General features: G+C 40.6%; 1 protein-coding gene across 1 annotated transcript; it reads right to left on the reverse strand.

Moving 5' to 3' along the window:
• Positions 1-1,001: 1,001 nt before the first annotated feature.
• On the reverse strand, positions 1,002-14,798 carry ACTR8 (ARP8 actin related protein 8 homolog). The gene is made up of 13 exons (XM_008054931.2): positions 14,589-14,798; positions 12,525-12,695; positions 10,910-11,020; positions 9,621-9,725; positions 9,170-9,343; positions 8,324-8,417; positions 7,968-8,100; positions 6,549-6,702; positions 4,891-4,986; positions 4,258-4,398; positions 3,115-3,379; positions 2,213-2,376; positions 1,002-1,372 (listed from the first exon to the last, which is right to left on the reverse strand). Exons 1-13 carry the CDS (start codon positions 14,709-14,711, stop codon positions 1,229-1,231), a joined length of 1,875 nt encoding a protein of 624 aa, XP_008053122.1. The 5' UTR covers positions 14,712-14,798; the 3' UTR covers positions 1,002-1,228.
• Between the last annotated feature and the right edge of the window lie 1,369 nt (positions 14,799-16,167).

Below are 16,167 nucleotides of genomic sequence, written 5' to 3' on the forward strand. Positions count from 1 at the left end.
GCAGTTACAGGGGTACTCTTACTCATACAAAATGCTCTGGTACTAGCATTTCTCTGTATTTCAGAAGTTCTTTCTACATTCCATTCTTACTTCATTCTCTTATCTATCTCTGCATTTGTCTTTCCCCCAGACTCATCCCCATCTCCAGTTTTGATAAACAAGATAGTGGAAGCAGATGCCTAAGCAAGTGGCAAGAATCAGCATCCTCCTGCTCCTCCTCCCAGGTCTCCGAGCTCCCACCGACTGGCTCCTACCTCTAGACAGTGCCTTCTCTTCCACTTGCCAGGTGCTCAGAAGGCTTCACAAGGGCCTGGACTACCAGAGGTATTAGATGTCCATATTATTGAGATTTTGCTTTAGATGCTCACAGGTTAAGGTCAACTGATCATACTGAACAGAATGTTTGCACTAGGTTCTTCAGGTAAAGGAAAACTGGGGTTTAATTAAGTCAATAGTAATTACGGCAGTCACCTTGTTTATCTGTATTAACAATTCTAAGTTATACTTAAATCATTTCTATTTGATTTTAAGAAGGAAACAAGATTTCCTTTTCAGTATTTGTTCTGTTTTGGCCAAATGATAATTGTTTTCTTTTCCCAAATCCACCTAGCGCATGCCAGGTAAAAAAAAAAAACTAGTCAGCCCAGTCTTAAAGCTTTACCTCTGGAAATCTAGATTTGAATGGGTCCCATCATTTTTCATAATCCAACAAAAATGGAAAAACAAAACTTTTCTTCCCCCTATTTGGGATTCCAAGAGGACATAAGTCACATTTTATGTGCACTTAACTCAGGTGATTCTAGATTCTGAGATACTAGACAAGAGGAAAAACTGCATGACTGGACAGTTCCCACACGTCACACATTATCCCTCATGGTTGCACCTGATAATGACACTCAGAAGTCAACTGAAATAAAGAGTTTCACCACATGAGAATGTTCAACGGCAACATTTTACATCTCTGGGGAGTTTATGAGACCCTGAGAATAAGGCAAGAGAGCTTACAACTGAAGAGTAAACTCAATTTACTCTCAAAAGTCCTGACAACAAAAGCAGCTTACAATTTCAAACCAATGTCATGTCCTCACATAAACTTGAAATTCACTTATTGTCCATGAAACTCAAGCATCTATCTAGGTCAATAAATTAAAATATGCATATTTTTTTTGAGTCTTTTATACCAAGAGGCTTGTTTTTGGTGCTCAACAGTGACTTTTCCTCCCTCATTTCACCACACAAAAGCAGCCCGCTCTCGTAGCATGCGCACACCAAAGCGCTGCCACTCTCGCTGATAAATCCACAGCTCCTGTGTTGTATCCAAGCAAGCCAACACAGCCCCTCCCTTCCATGCGATCAGCCGGGGGTCCATGTCCTAGAGAAGAAATAAAGATTCTTCAGCCTAAAGTACATATGACATACACCCAATCATTTACTTGAATTTGGGGCCAGGAAAAAACCCTACCGAGTCAATACCCAGTAAGCCAAGCTTTCAACCTGCATCCTTAAGACAGTAGGTACTCATGAACTACAGACAACTTTCTGTTTCAACTGCCAAAAAAACCTAAATTTTTTTTTACTGAAGATGCTATTATTCACTAGTTTCCATAAATAGTCAGGTCATCTAGGCAGGAACAAATATAAATAACTTATTTTGAAATTTGAGTGGAATAAATATATTCCCACAATCTCTCAGGATTAAAAAGTAAGAACATTCCCAGGAATTGTGACATTTAATAAAATATAGACACAAACTGCTTCTAAGTTCCTGGACTTAGCTGTTTTTTCAAGACAGTACAAACCAAAATCATCCTTAAAGATCAACAGGTCCAGAGAGCAGCAGTAGATCCTTAATATTTTTTTAAAAAAAAGAAAAAGAAAGAAAGAAAAAAATGGAGCTGTTCTGGCTGGCAAGGCATGAGAGCAGTCAGTCCTCTCTTATCTCACCCAGTCCTTTGACACATGTGGAAGTTAGTCCTGTTCAGGGAGCACAGCAGGGGTAAGCAGCAGGAATTTAGTCCCCTAGGTCAGCGCTCCTTCCACCACATTTGTAGCCTGCTGAAATTATTTTTCCACTTGCTCTAAGCCCTTAAGAACTCCTGAGATACAAGTCTAGGCTTCCCAGGATTTGATCTGTTCACATACATTACAATTACAAATAATCAGTGCTGATCTCATTTTCATACAGTCCAACTTACACCATGAAACAACATACCTTAGGCCTTGTGATCACGTCCACATTTTCAATAATTCGTCTGAACGATGGTGGCATTTTGTTAAGAATTCTGTGCTGCAGAAATTCTTGAGCTTTATGAAACATCAAACCACCTCCCACCACTAGGATGGAGCTATACATCTTCTTTTTGGTATCATCAGATGCTGAAAAGATAATGACATCCTCATGCTTTTTCTCCACATCCACAGCTCTAGACCAAGCCACTATTATCTCTTGCTTGGACAACTGCAATAGCCTTCTCAGAGAACTCCCTCCAACCCAACACTGCAGCCAGAGAAACCTTGCAAAACCGAAATGTGAACATGTTGTTGCCCCCTTCCACACCCTGCTACTTGCAGGATTAGTTAAGACCAAAATCTTTATGGGGGCCCACAAAGTTCTGTCTGGGTGGTCCTCACCCGCTTTTGTAGACTTATCTTCACATCCTGCTTCCCAGCCACACTGGCCTTCACAGGCTTCTTCCTCTGCCTCAATCACACTATATCTGTGACTGCCATTGCTGCCCTCACCCCTTAGGTCTCTCTCAAGGGGCAACTTGCTCAAAGAAGCTTTACCTGCCTCCCACTCTCCATATTTCTCCCTAGTAAGATCCTGTATTAAATCCCCCAATCAGAAGCACTCCCAGTCAGTACCCTTTATATCAACTTTGTAGCACCTGCCTGTTATAATTTCCCATTTGGGTAATAATTTGACTTATTTTGGTATCCTCACTAGGCTATACATCCAATGAGGCCAGGAACCAATTCTATTTCATTACTGTATTCCCAACACCTGGCAATGCAAGCACAGAATGGGCAACCAATACGCTATACTGTGTAGTATACCCTATTAATTGCTATCTAGTTTCATTGCTGTCTCCCAGTCTCCCCTGATGTGCTTACAACAGCAGTCTATGCTATGAAGAATGGCTTTATCCAGGCCCAGGGCTTTTCCTTCAAACAGTGAGATGGCAGTCTTCCTGGACATCAGTGCAGTGAGGGCCTCCTCAGAATCATTGCCGGCCATCAGGCAGTCTCCTTGGGAGGACCCTAAATCCACCTCCTGGGAATGGAGTCTTTCTGGAAGATCAGAGGACTGACCACGAAGATCTCCTTCAAATCCAATAGGTTTGGATGCAGATTTTCGGTCAGCAGTAGCTTTTGCAGACTTTAAATCAATCAAAAGGGCAATCAAGTAGATGGTATGACTACAACAAAACACTGTTGATATTGTCTAGCTTCCCACCCCTCCCTATCCCACTACTATATAATGGAAGCCACCACAGTACATAAAAAACCACTCATTCCCAAATAACTTGGAAGAGTTGGTGTATCGAGGATGAGTTTACTCTGACAATTCCAAAGCAGTCTCTGGTAGGCAGAGTGGGTAGGTCTCAGTCCTTATCATCACTGGTTGGACTGTAAAACTGAAATGTCAATACAGACAAACTTTCTTCCCCTTAAACTGAGTTTTTAAGTGGAGTATTTCAGTGGAAACCATGGGCCAGTGGCTGTTATGGAATCTTTATTTTCATATCCTATCTATCCACTTCATGCTTGTCTCTAAGAGAAGAACAAAGACTAGAAAAACCTATTCTCCATCATGAGCTGATGTTTCATTAGCAGATAAGAGCTTCAATGTATGTTCCTATGACAGGGATCAGCTTTGACAAATAAATTTAGTTCTTTGCCAATACCACACATCTTTCATATAATTTAAAAATAGGTGAGATTTTACTGAAAATGTTACTGGATAATTATTCAGAAGCAGATAATGTAAGCAAATAACACATGCCAAAAGGAAAGTGTCTTCATTAAGTTAACTTTTAAATGGAAGGACTAGCATTTGGAAAATTAGATTAATGACTGCTGAAGAGGGAAATCTGTCATTTAGATTTTAAATTCAGACTACAGTTCATCTACAGTTCTAAAAGCAGTATCAGCATTAGTACACTGGAAGATTGCAGTGACCACAAGGACCTATTAAGTCTGGGAAAACTTCTTCAATGACAAAACTGTCTCCCTCCCACCAGAATTGCTACAGACCTGTTCTTGCTTGCTCTGTGTAGCCAGCAGGTAATGATCATCATGAGGATCTTCAGGATCACCCTGGGATCTGTGCTGCAGAGTTGTCATTTTCTGTCCAACGATTCCAAAGGTTGCTGGGTAAAACAAGGCCATTGGAGCCTGTGCATAGAAGGAAAAGACTGATCAACACAAGACACTGTTCTCCTGAAAATAACGGATCCACTAAATTTTGTTCTTCTAAGAACAAAACTAGCAGACAAGATTCTGTAAGTAATACTGGGCATCATTCCCTTATGAGAATAGTATTTCTCTGGTATGCAATAGGCCTGAAAACTCATTCATCATCTAAAAAAATGTATGACATCATATAAGAGAAACCTCAAAGCAAATGTAAAGTAAGTACCTCATAATCTACTTTATGACTTCCTTATAAGAACAGTGAGTCTCTAACAATTCATTACATAATGGCTAATTTAAAAGACGTTCTTCAGATCTGTTCTAATCTGTACTCTATCAGCAGCTTAAATGTTTGTTTAGCAAATAAGCTATAACCAGTTAACATTCTGACCTCCAGGAAGTGCATATTATCTCAGTCTGATTGAACCAGGATTGCTTTTTCTCCACTCATGGAAATATACACCTATAAGTTACCTGGAGTTTTTCATCTCCTAATCGAAACTGATAAAGTAGGGCAGGAGAATCTGGATGTCGAATCTGAAACTCATGGTCCTGAAGCCCAGAGATGTCCTGATTCCAGGAAAAGATGCTGTCAGTGAATCAGTAAGAATGCATGTAAACTCTTCAAATTATGCTTAAGCCTCTCCATCATCTAAATATCACCTATGAAAAAGGCTACCCTCCAACTATGTACCACTCTTACTGTAACTTAATAAAACAAGAGTTCAACTGCACTTTGCTCCCTATTTAGCATTTCTAAAACTTGCACCATCTGCATTTTTCTTCATTATCGATATATATTAATACATAGACCTAAAGCAAATTTCCCCAATAACTTGGAAGTGTATAGTCTTATGTTTCTCAATTTAAAAAAAAATTTTAGAATTACTTGAAAATTTTTTTTAAAAGGTCTAAAACAGAAAGAAGATAGCAATCCATATACAGCAATGATTAAATGTCGACTTCACACTAAAAAAGTGCTTCAAATTATAACACTGAATTAAATAACTGTACCTATATATTTACCTGGTATACAAGGGAAGACACAAAAAATCGGAATTACCTGTTAAAGGGTGGGCCCCTTGTAGTACAGGCTTCCCCTAGGAATCCATCGTCATTCATTGTACCAGTTAATACTGCTGTGAGAGGCTGTGTTTGGCTTCAGTTAATTTTTTCCTGGCAAACAGGAACGTACCTACCAACAACATGCTGAGTGTTCAGCAGTTTTTTGTTTTTTGAGTCGGAGTCTCACTCTGTCGCCCAGACTGGAGTGCAATGGCCGCTCCCGGCCATCGCAGCCTTGAACTGCTGGGCTCCGGCGATCCTTCCGCCTTAGCCTTCCAAGTAGCCGGAATTACAGGCATGCGCTACCACGCCCGGCTGATTTTTTGTAGAGATGAGGTCTTGCTGCCCAGGCGGGTCTCGAACCCACGGGCTCAGGCAATCCACTCACCTCAGCCTCCCAAAGGCGCAGGATTACAGGCTGAGCCACCGAGCCTGGCTTGTTCAGCAATTTTTGACCAAAAAATGGCATGACCCCCATGCCCCACTCTCTTATTCACCCAATCTTGCCCTGAGAGACTTTTGTTTCTCTGGATGAAAAAGGTCCTCAAAGAGAAACTTTTGCTGATGTGGAAGAGGTGATAACAAAAAATGGCAGAAGCATTAAAAGGGATCAAAACCAACGAGTTCAAAAACTATTCTGAACAGTGGAAAAAAACATCTCAGTAGGTGCATTTCATCAAATAGAGAGTACTTTGAAGGTGACTGAAGTTTAAACATGCAAAAATACATACTTTTTTATAAATAAGTTCCGGTTTTTTTGGGAGTCCCCTCTTGTATTAACTATACCTAAAGGTTTATCTTCATACTTTATCAGAATGATCACAGACTCCTACAGAGAGAAATTTGCTAAACTCTTTCCTTAAAAAACAAGCTATGTTTCCCTGAGTCTGAGAGATCCTCACAGCTCTGACCTTACAAAATGTTCTCACTCCTTAGGAGCTTCAGTTTCAAGGCTTTATCAACATGGGTTGAAGGTAGCATTATTCTGTTACATTTTAAAATATCTTTTAGATAAATTAAACTTTTCCTACAAATAAAATAATTAGCAATATTGATCTTGCTCCCACCTGGTCTAAATGACAAAAAGTTTCTTTAAGATGCTGCAGAAGAAGGCAATCCATTTTATTTGTTAGCTGGCATTCTCTGTAAGGGAACCCAGCTCGCTGCATCAACCAGTAAAAACATCTTGACACATCAGAGCCCCCATATGCCAGACAGAGCCTAAAGTTAAGAGAAAAGAGTAGATGGTTACTCTATTGGCAAGAAGGTACAAAGGGTGTTGTTTCATGAACTCCATTAGGCAGTGAAACATAGCAAGTTTCAAGAAATGTCTGTTGTGAGAATTGAATGAAAGGACAGAATGAATGTATGGGAGGGAAAAAGGGAACTCTGGCAAAAACCAGTGGTGGGGCACCTAGAAGCAGTCATGCCATTTGGGAAAAGCATTCGAGAAATACAATACACACTATTAAATTCAGCTCATTTCCAAGTCATTATGTTTGCCATGTGACAGTAGTTTGCCTCTCTACACTCACTAGCATATAAGGGTGGCAGGCACTGACACCATAAGACAAACTTAAGGGAGAAAGGTGTAGAGAAAACAATCCACTAGCTGAAAGTCTACAATTTGGGAAGACCAATGATGTATTATTTTAGTTGTAGGCATTCCAGCATTTTCTCAACACTTTGAGAACCACTGGCATTAGAGAATCCAAACAATGAGTAAGCCAAAATAACCCATCCTAGGCTGTAGAATGCATTGTAACTTGGGGTGGGAGGCAGCAGATGAACCTTTTACATGGACTGTTTGAGCCCTATTTTAATGAGCCAAACTACCTAATGTGAGGGACAGGAACAATTAAAGCATCCTAAAGGACAGGAAGAAGCCATCTCACAGGAGCAAAAATGCTGCAGAGGACCCATACTTGTACTGCCTGAGTGTGCTTACATGTGTCGGGCTGGCATCAGGAAGGACAAGCAGGAAACCTGCTGCTGATAGCTATTTTATAAACTTGTGTATCACCATAAAGCCACTCATCACTCACTGGACATAATATGCATTATGACAAGAAATGCAGACACTCAAAACAACAGCTGGCTAGAGAATTCAAACCTGAAAAAATCTATTTTCCCCAAAATAACTTGCCTAAATAAAGCCTTGCCATGAGGGTGCAATTAGTATCTCTGTGCCAAACCACAGTGAAATACACAATGCTAAGGTTTATATGTCCTCTATGGGAAAACACAAAGCAAGTACCAGGACTTTCAGGAACTTCTGATGTCAGTCCATATTAGAAAGCTCCAATGGGAAGGGGGTAAGGTCATGTTTTTAGCCTTGTTAGAATTTGTACTTCCACAATCTTACTAGTTTTCTATGCAGACTTTTGGATATATACTTTCTTATAATTTCCAACTCATGATTATTTACAGTTGAACAGGCTGTGGGGAAAGAGGAAACAGGAAAGACCACCTCCCAAGTTCCTTACCGAGTGTTCCGATGAGACACCCCATCCTCCACACAGCATACACTTGTCTTCTGGTCCCCGACATCCACAATACATGTGCTGCTTAAGCCACTTCCAAAGGTGGCACACACAGACTCCTGATGGACCACAATCCCTGGAAAAAAAAAAAGCAGAGGTATGGTCAGTCATGGAGTAGAAAACACCCCCAAATAAATAACTGGCTAAAATCAGGAGCCTAGGAACCTCTGGGCAAGCATCTAAGCAGCATTATCCTTTCCAAATAAGCACTTAAATAAATCAGTGAATTAGATTAAATATGTCATTGAAAAAGAAAAACCATTTAATTTAAAGTAAGTTTCATTGGAAATCAGACATACCTGAAAAACCCATCTTCATTAGTATCATATTCACTAGTTCTTTCACATGCTGTTTATTATAGATATCAGGAATTAACAAGATACATCTATAATACTAAAAAGAACAAAGAAAAAGAGATAAAAAGGTTAACTCTTGAGTCTAGTCAATTCAAACTTTACCACTTTATAGGGGATTTCCTCCAAAGGAAAAACAGCTATGTTTCAAGACCCAGAATAAAGGCTCAAACCTCTGTGCTATCCTTTGGGTTTTATGAAGAAACAGAAAATGCTAAGTTTTTTCCCTTGGAATCATGTAAACTTGTGAAATTAAAAATACGACGCTGATGTGTCTGAGAAATGTCTAGAGAGAAGGGATAAACATGAGCAAGCCTGTGTTTTCAGAGCAGCAAAAGGACACCAAAAAAAAAAACAGAGCAAGAGAAAGCACTAGGTAAGAATTTGGTGAAGAAGATATCCTCAACACCTTAAGGTCAAGAATGCTTCAAGAGGCCAGAAGTGGTGACTTAAGCCTGTAATCCCAGTACTTTGGGAGGCCAAGGCAAGTGGATTGCCTAAGCTCAGGGGCTCGAGACCAGCTTGGGAAACTTGGTTAGACCTCATCTCCACAATAAATAAAAAAATAAGCCAGGCATGGTAGCACGTGCCTGTAGTTCCAGCTACTTGGAAGACTGAAGTGGAAGGATCACCAGAGCCCAGGAGGTCAAGGCTGTGGTAGCCATGGGCGTGCCACAGCACTACTGCCTGGGTAGCTGAGTGAGACTCCGACTCAAAAAAAAAAAAAAAAGTCATACTTTTATTGGCCAAGAATTTTAAAGATAATCTAAATAACTTGGAACTTTAGCTCACCTTTAAATCTTTCAGTGGGATTTCCAGGTATTTTTGTATCGCATGAGACCATATTACTTCAATATCTGCCAGAACTGCTGTAAGGGAGCCTCCAGGGCCTGAGTGAATATTTAACTGACCTCTTCTGATAGGCCAGTGAATATTATAACAGTCCAATGGATTAACATACAAAGCCTAAAAAAGGAGAGGAGGGAGATAAGGACATTGTTAAAACTCTTCTCTCAGGGCTTTCTGGATTCTTATTTAAAAATCTAAGGCCAGAAATAATCATTAAGTTTTGCTGAGTGTTCCAAAATGTTGACAATGGAGTATCTAGCATTTCAATACAGAGTGTAAATATTTGGAATTACAGAATGCTAGGAAACAACTAGAATTGGATGGAAAAGTAAGTGAATTTTAGAAGGAAGATCAGGTTTCTCATCGTCCACTTCGTTGGTAATAAGCTTCCTACCTCTTCTCCTACCAAATACTCAGGGTGATGAGATGTGTTTGTCCACTTATTTCCAGAACAGTGATCTAAAATTGCAGGACGCATCTGTTTATTGTAGGAACGTGCCTGAAAAGAAAGATCATCAGAAAATTATCTGAATTTATACATGAAAGGAGGGGTGTCAGTATAAGAGACTCTTTTTCTCCTCTCTCTCACAGACCAGATACAATGGCAAATTATAAACACAAACCCAAGATATTTGGTAAAATACTGAATGGCTGCAAAAGGATTCTCTTGTCCTTTTCCACAATCTTGATTTTTCCCATAATTTTAATACCTAGGTTGTGATTCACAGTCAGTCCAAAAATTAATAATACTTGTGGGGAGACTCAAAAAAACAAAATTTTATTAAAAATTGTGTATTTATCTTTACATATTTAAACTTCAGTCACCTTCAAAGTATCTCCATTTGATGCAATACACCCAACTGAGATGCTTTTCCTGCTGCTCAAAACAGTTTTAGAATTTGTCAATTTAGTGCTTCTGCCGTTCTTTGTTTCACCTCTTCCACATCAGTAAAACGTTTCCCTTTGAGAACTTTTTTCATCCAGGGAAACAAAATAAAGTCACTCAGGGTGAGATCCAGTGAACAGGGAAGGTAAGGCATGGAGTCATGCCACTTTTGGTCAAAAACTGCTGACCACTCAGTGCGGTGTGGGCAGGTTGTTCCTGTAAATCATCCATCATGAAATGGGCAAATATACTGAAAGACTCTCCATTAAAAAAATTCACTGAAGCTGAATGCAGCCTCTCATAACAAAGCTAGCAGCCTCTCACAATAAAACAAACCTGATAGGTTCTTAGAACACTTACCTAGCAGGGGATGCCTGTACTATAAGGGGCCCGCCCTCCAAATAATAATTCTGTTTTTTTATTTGATCCCCCCTGCCTAAAGTTGAATACAAGTTTATATATAATAGAGACTCATGATCATTCCTAATAGCATTGGTTTATCATATTAAAGAATGTCGTAAAAATGCAGCTTCCCACCAAGATCCTAGAAGTATACACTTTCAGGTAAAGCGTAAATTTTCATCAACTTTCCTTAAGAAACACAACCTTATAAATTATTTGGTATGCCCAAGCATTTGTGACACTGATTCAGGTATTCTGTAAATAGTTATAAAGGGTTTTTCTTCCTTTTTAAGGAAATCTCATCTTATAGTTGCAATACTAATACAAGGAGAACATGTAAATGGTGTTATAATAATGGTTGTAAATAATAAATCTAAAGCAATAATTGACTGAACCTGTTCAGGGGACACGGGAATCCGTCTTGTACCATTTGACATCTTTTTAGACCATATTGCTTGATCCACCATTTTAAGGCCATTTTGTCTTTGTTCATTACTTTCAGGTTTCTGGCAGGGAAAAAAATGAAAGATGAACAGTATAAAGGATTTAGTGAAAAGAATATGCAATTTGGCAAACTACTAATTTAACCTATCATTAGGAAATGCTCCCTCATCAGTAAATAGCATTTCCTTAATCTTTGTCATATGTATTAATCTTAAGTAAAAATTCCAAGTAATCTTTTGTTATAAATAAAAATGTCAAAAAGGAACCCTCACCATAAACCAACTATTTAGAAAAATATATAACCGCAAGTAATTTTTGATTGATAAAATATTTTACTGCAGTAAACAAAGCATACCTACTTTATATTTATAAAATATCTCAGAAACTCTTCCGTACAGCTATATAATTCTCATGCTTAAATTTTGTAACGTCACATTACTTCACTTTGATTCTAATTAAAAATAAGCATTCAAACTATTGATAGTGTAAATAAAACATCCATAAATACCTTTGTAGAAATGTTATTTTGTTTTCCTTTGCTTTACATTCCTTATAGTCCCTAAAACAGAATTACAAAATCTAAAGATATAACATGAATTATAAATTCTTATATTGGCAAGTTATATTTAAGCTTACAACTAGACTTAAATACAGTCTGCTAGTTATGCCAAAAATTGGAACCCTAAGGCTTACTATCAGAATTACAGAAACTAAGTTTCTGAAACTGTCCTTAAAATTTGAAAGCTAAAAGTGGATTATGGTACAATATACAGCTTAACACCTATCACAAAAAATGTTCCCAATAATTACATCTGCAAAATATAATAAAGTGCTCACTGCAAGGAAATTTATTTTTTTGACTTGAAACTATGGTTTGATCTAAAATTGTACTAAGTGCTTACTGGAGCAATTTAACATGCTAACGGACTGAAAATAAAAGTTTGAGTTAAACTATAAGTATCTGGAAGAGAAAATATGGCTGCCAGTTAAAAGACCTGAATATATCTTTTTTTTTTTTGAGTTGGAGTCTCACTCTGTCACCCAGACTGGAGTGCAATGGCCGCTCCCGGCCACTGCAGCCTCGACCTGCTGAACTCCAGCAATCCTTCCGCCTCAGCCTTCCAAGTAGCTGGAACTATAGGCGTGCGCTACCACACCCAGTTAATTTTTTAAAAATTTATTGTAGAGATGAGGTCTCGCCAAGTTGCCCAGACAGGTCTCGAACCCGCAGGCTCAGGCAATCCACTCACCTCAGCCTCTCAAAGGCGCGGGATTACAGGCTGAGCCACTGAGACTGGCTTCGAATGTATCATTTTAAGTGACATTTCTGAGTCTTTCGTTAAAGATCACCTTCAGCAACACCCAATTCATCCTGATGGATTTACTTTTGTTATAACTAATTCTTTCAAATCTAAAATCGCTGGCTCCAAAGAAAATGATATTTGTAAACCTGAATAATGTTATTTTAAAACAATTATTCAAGATTCCCAGGTACACTTGAGTGTCTAAGCCCTCCCACGAAATTAACCTTGGGTTTTAACTCCTGGTCCTCCTTGAGAGACTTACATTTAGTCCCTCCCTTAGAAGCCAATTGTCCTTGTATATGGGCTGCCCTTGTTGTTTGTGTCTTCGTGCAATGACATGAGGAATGCTGGCAGGAAGTGTGTCCGTGGCTCGACCAATCCTTAAAGTTGTTGAACCTGGATGTATGACAACGATGAAGTTGCTCTGGATTTGCTGTGGATATAAAACACAGGTACATGACTTTAGTAAATAATATGCAAGTAACAAGTTAGAATAAGAAGTTAGCTTCCTATAAAGACTATCGGACTCAAAGGTATCAACATAATTCAGTAAAAGGAGCTCTTTGAGAGGTATCCTATTACTGCTCTCTACCTCAACACAAACTAATTTGTTTGCTTTTTAAATCTGTATAGATTTATGGGGTACAAATGTAATTTTATTGCATGCACAAACTGTGTACTGGTAAAATCAGGGCTTTTAGGGTCTCCATCACCCCACAAACTCATTTTTTATTTGTGTTCCCTTGACCTGACTCATAGTACATAGCTCAACAAATATTTGTTTAAATGATTAAAACCAAAATTATTCAATGCTAATTAACATGTAATTATTGAGCATTTATGAACAGAAGGAAATATTGATATAATGGTTAAAGGCCCAGGCTCTGGATTCGCAGAGCTGGCTGTAAATTCATACTAAATTCACACTTTTTTGCACTGGATGAAGTTCCTACCTCATAGCTTCATAGTATTAAATGAATTAATCAAGTAGCTTGGAGCCTGGCCACAGGAAGCATTCTGGGAATGCTAGCTCTTACTACAGTAAGCCCTTAAAGTTCTTCACTACCTTCAGAAGAAGCCAGACTCTTTGGCTTATAAGATGTTCGTGATATGGCCCTGCTCAGATCTCTAGTCTTCTTAATTCTAGACAACCTGATCTACTGGCTATGGCTCCAACACCTCACGTCCTCTATTGACCAAAGTCTCTTCCTTGCTGTTCTCCCTCCCTGAGATTTCTCCCCTCCCTCTGGCTAGCTCTTAATCATCTTCAGGTTGCAGTACAGATGTCCCCTCCTTTGAAGAAGCCGTCCCTGTCAGGGCTGGAGATACTTGCTGCACATGCCCAGTACCCCCCCCCCAGGAGCCCATTGAATACCATGCTCTTATACTTGTTTCCCAGCTTCAATTGTGTGTTCTCCCCTCCTTAACACCTTAACACAAGAGGGTAGGAACTGGCAAAGCCCTTACAGACCATCCCACCCAGTCTCCCTTTTGACTAAGATGGGTGGAGAAACTAGGCTTGTGCCACTTACTTTACAGTTACCCCTCCAGTGAAGTATTAACCCATCTACAGGGAGGAAGCTGGCTCAGACATGTGTAATTCTTAGCATTTAATTCTTCCTTCGGTGAATTGTGCATTGCCTTTGCCCGTTTTCTCATAGGAATATTGGTGTTTTATTTACTGACAGTGCATGTGTGCGCAAACATATAAAGATTCTTTGCTTGCCACGCTACTGCAAATAATTTTTCTGGTTCATCTGACTTACTCTTGCTCTGTTTTTGACACACAAGCTCTCACTGTCTATTGAAACCAATGTCAAGTTTTTTCTTGATTTTAAGCTTGAAATGACTTCCTTCACCTGAGATTTCATTAACAAAGGAAAAAGCCCGAACTTCACACTATCGCTTAATTACTATAAGCTGACGCTGCCGGTGAGCCAGCCTGGTGCTAAACTCATCTATCTGTAGTCACTTAAACCTCACAGGAGCTTGGGAGGCAACTGAGATCACTGCCGTCGTTCTGTGGCCGGGAAAGCTGGGGCTCAGAGCCCGGCCCGAGCACACCTCGTGCCGGTGGGCAGACGGGAGGAACGCAGAATCGGAGCCCGGATCCCGCCGGGGCCCGCCGCGCAACGACCAAGAGGGGAACGACCACTCCCCTGCAACACCCACCAGGGGCTGGGGCCGGCGGCGCAGGGGCCAGACCCCCCCGTCGGCCTCCGGGCCTGCCTTCCCGACCGAGTTCCGCGGCGCCCGCCCCAGCCCGGAAGCGGAGGACCGAGGCTAGCGACCCCGGTCCTGAGAGACCTGCCCCCCGGCGCCCCACCTCTTGCAGCGACTCTGGTACCAGCGCCGGCACGATGGGCCGCTTCACACCGCGCTGCTCCTTTTCCTTCTCCCCGCCTTTCTCCTTCCCATTTTCTGCGTCCCCTTTCTCGGCTTGGGTCATCGTGGTCGCCGACACCCACCAGGATTGCGCCTTCGCGCCGCCGCAACGAAAGGCAACCGCGCAGGCGCACGGCCGACTGCCCACAGTCAAGATGGCCGCCGCGGAGCCGGCCAGAGGATTCCGGGAAAGACGGAAGCGGGGGACCGTCCGGGCGCGCGGGTTGCGACATGGATCGTGGATTGGGTGGATGCGATTAGTTCTGGCTGTGGGAAGTCAGCAACGTAACAGTATTTTTGAGCGCCTACCGTGGGCCAGCTGATAACCAGCATCTCCTTTTGTCCTCACGAGTGACTTTTCTCTGGGCTTCCGAGACACTGTACGTACACAGATCTCCTCGTACTTCACGCTCAGGTCAGCCTTTGATGTTGGGGTTCTCTGGGACTAGGTCTCCTCTAGACACATTCATTGGATGACTTTATCCAGTTTCCTGGTTTTCACTATGAAGATGAATTCCAAATATATATTTCCAGTTTGGACCTCCCCCATAGATACAGACTGATAACCAACTGCCTATCTGGAATTTCCGTCTGGATTGTCTACAAAGCACAACGAACTTAAGTATGTTCAAAACGGAACTCTTGATTCCCTCCCTTTCCCCAAGCTCTACATCTAATCCATCAGCAAATCTTGGTCTCTAAAATACATCTGGAATTCATCCACTTCTCCATTCCTCCTGCCACCCCCAAGCTTAAGCCACTATCATCTCATCCAGATGACAATAGCCTCTTCACTTCCTTGTCTTCCTTACTGTTTTAGCAGTTGCCCAATTTTAAAGTACTGCAAAGCAGTTAAGACAATACTAGGTAGCAGTGAAGACGATACCATCACTCCACTTAGAACATTACTAACGAGTTATCTCAAACAAAAAATTAAATGTCATACCCATACTTTAGTCTCTCATAGTGTCCTTTTGTTCAAGGAACAGAACCTATACTAATCACCACCTATAAGGCCTTACTTAATCTAGTTCCTGCTACGTTTCTAACTTTACCTCACACCACTCTCCCCCTTCCTTGGCACTGCCATGCTACACTTGTTTACTTTCCTCAGATATACCAAACCCTTCCTATCAGGCTGTTGCACTTGCTGTTCTTTTTGCCTTGGGTGCTTTTCCCTTAGCTGATTCATTCTCCTCCTGTCTCAAATCAAGTGTCACCTTGGGCCTCCCCTAGTTCCTTTGAAGCATGAACAAAGCATTTGTCTGTAATTATTTTGCCTGCTTACTTACTGCTTCCCACAAGCCATGTAAGGAAGACTTTGCCACTATTATCTTCAGTACATGGTAGGTGTCCAATAAACACTCACTGATTAAATACTGCTAAGTAAAGAATGCTTTGAGGTAGAAATTTAATCCTCATTTTATAGGTTTGTAAACTGGGCTAAAATGACAATTCACTCAAGAACATAAGCTCAGTAGCAAAGACAAAATTCGAACACAAGTTACCCAAGAGACTAT

The sequence above is a fragment of the Carlito syrichta genome, unplaced genomic scaffold (assembly GCF_000164805.1).
Source record: "Carlito syrichta isolate Samal-C Ts95f unplaced genomic scaffold, Tarsius_syrichta-2.0.1 Scaffold301617, whole genome shotgun sequence".
NCBI classification, from domain to species: Eukaryota; Metazoa; Chordata; class Mammalia; order Primates; family Tarsiidae; genus Carlito; species Carlito syrichta.

What these genes read in the sequence shown, in the direction of transcription:
- ACTR8 (XM_008054931.2), bottom strand. Translation starts at nt 14,711, where the DNA reads ATGACCCAAGCCGAGAAAGGGGACGCAGAAAATGGGAAGGAGAAAGGC. An exon ending in TAGGAGATGAAAAACTCCAG is followed by an intron (nt 4,399 to 4,890) that starts GTAACTTATAGG and finishes TTCTATGCACAG; the next exon opens with GCTCCAATGGCCTTGTTTTA. An exon ending in ACGTGATCACAAGGCCTAAG is followed by an intron (nt 1,373 to 2,212) that starts GTATGTTGTTTC and finishes TTTCTTCTCTAG; the next exon opens with GACATGGACCCCCGGCTGAT.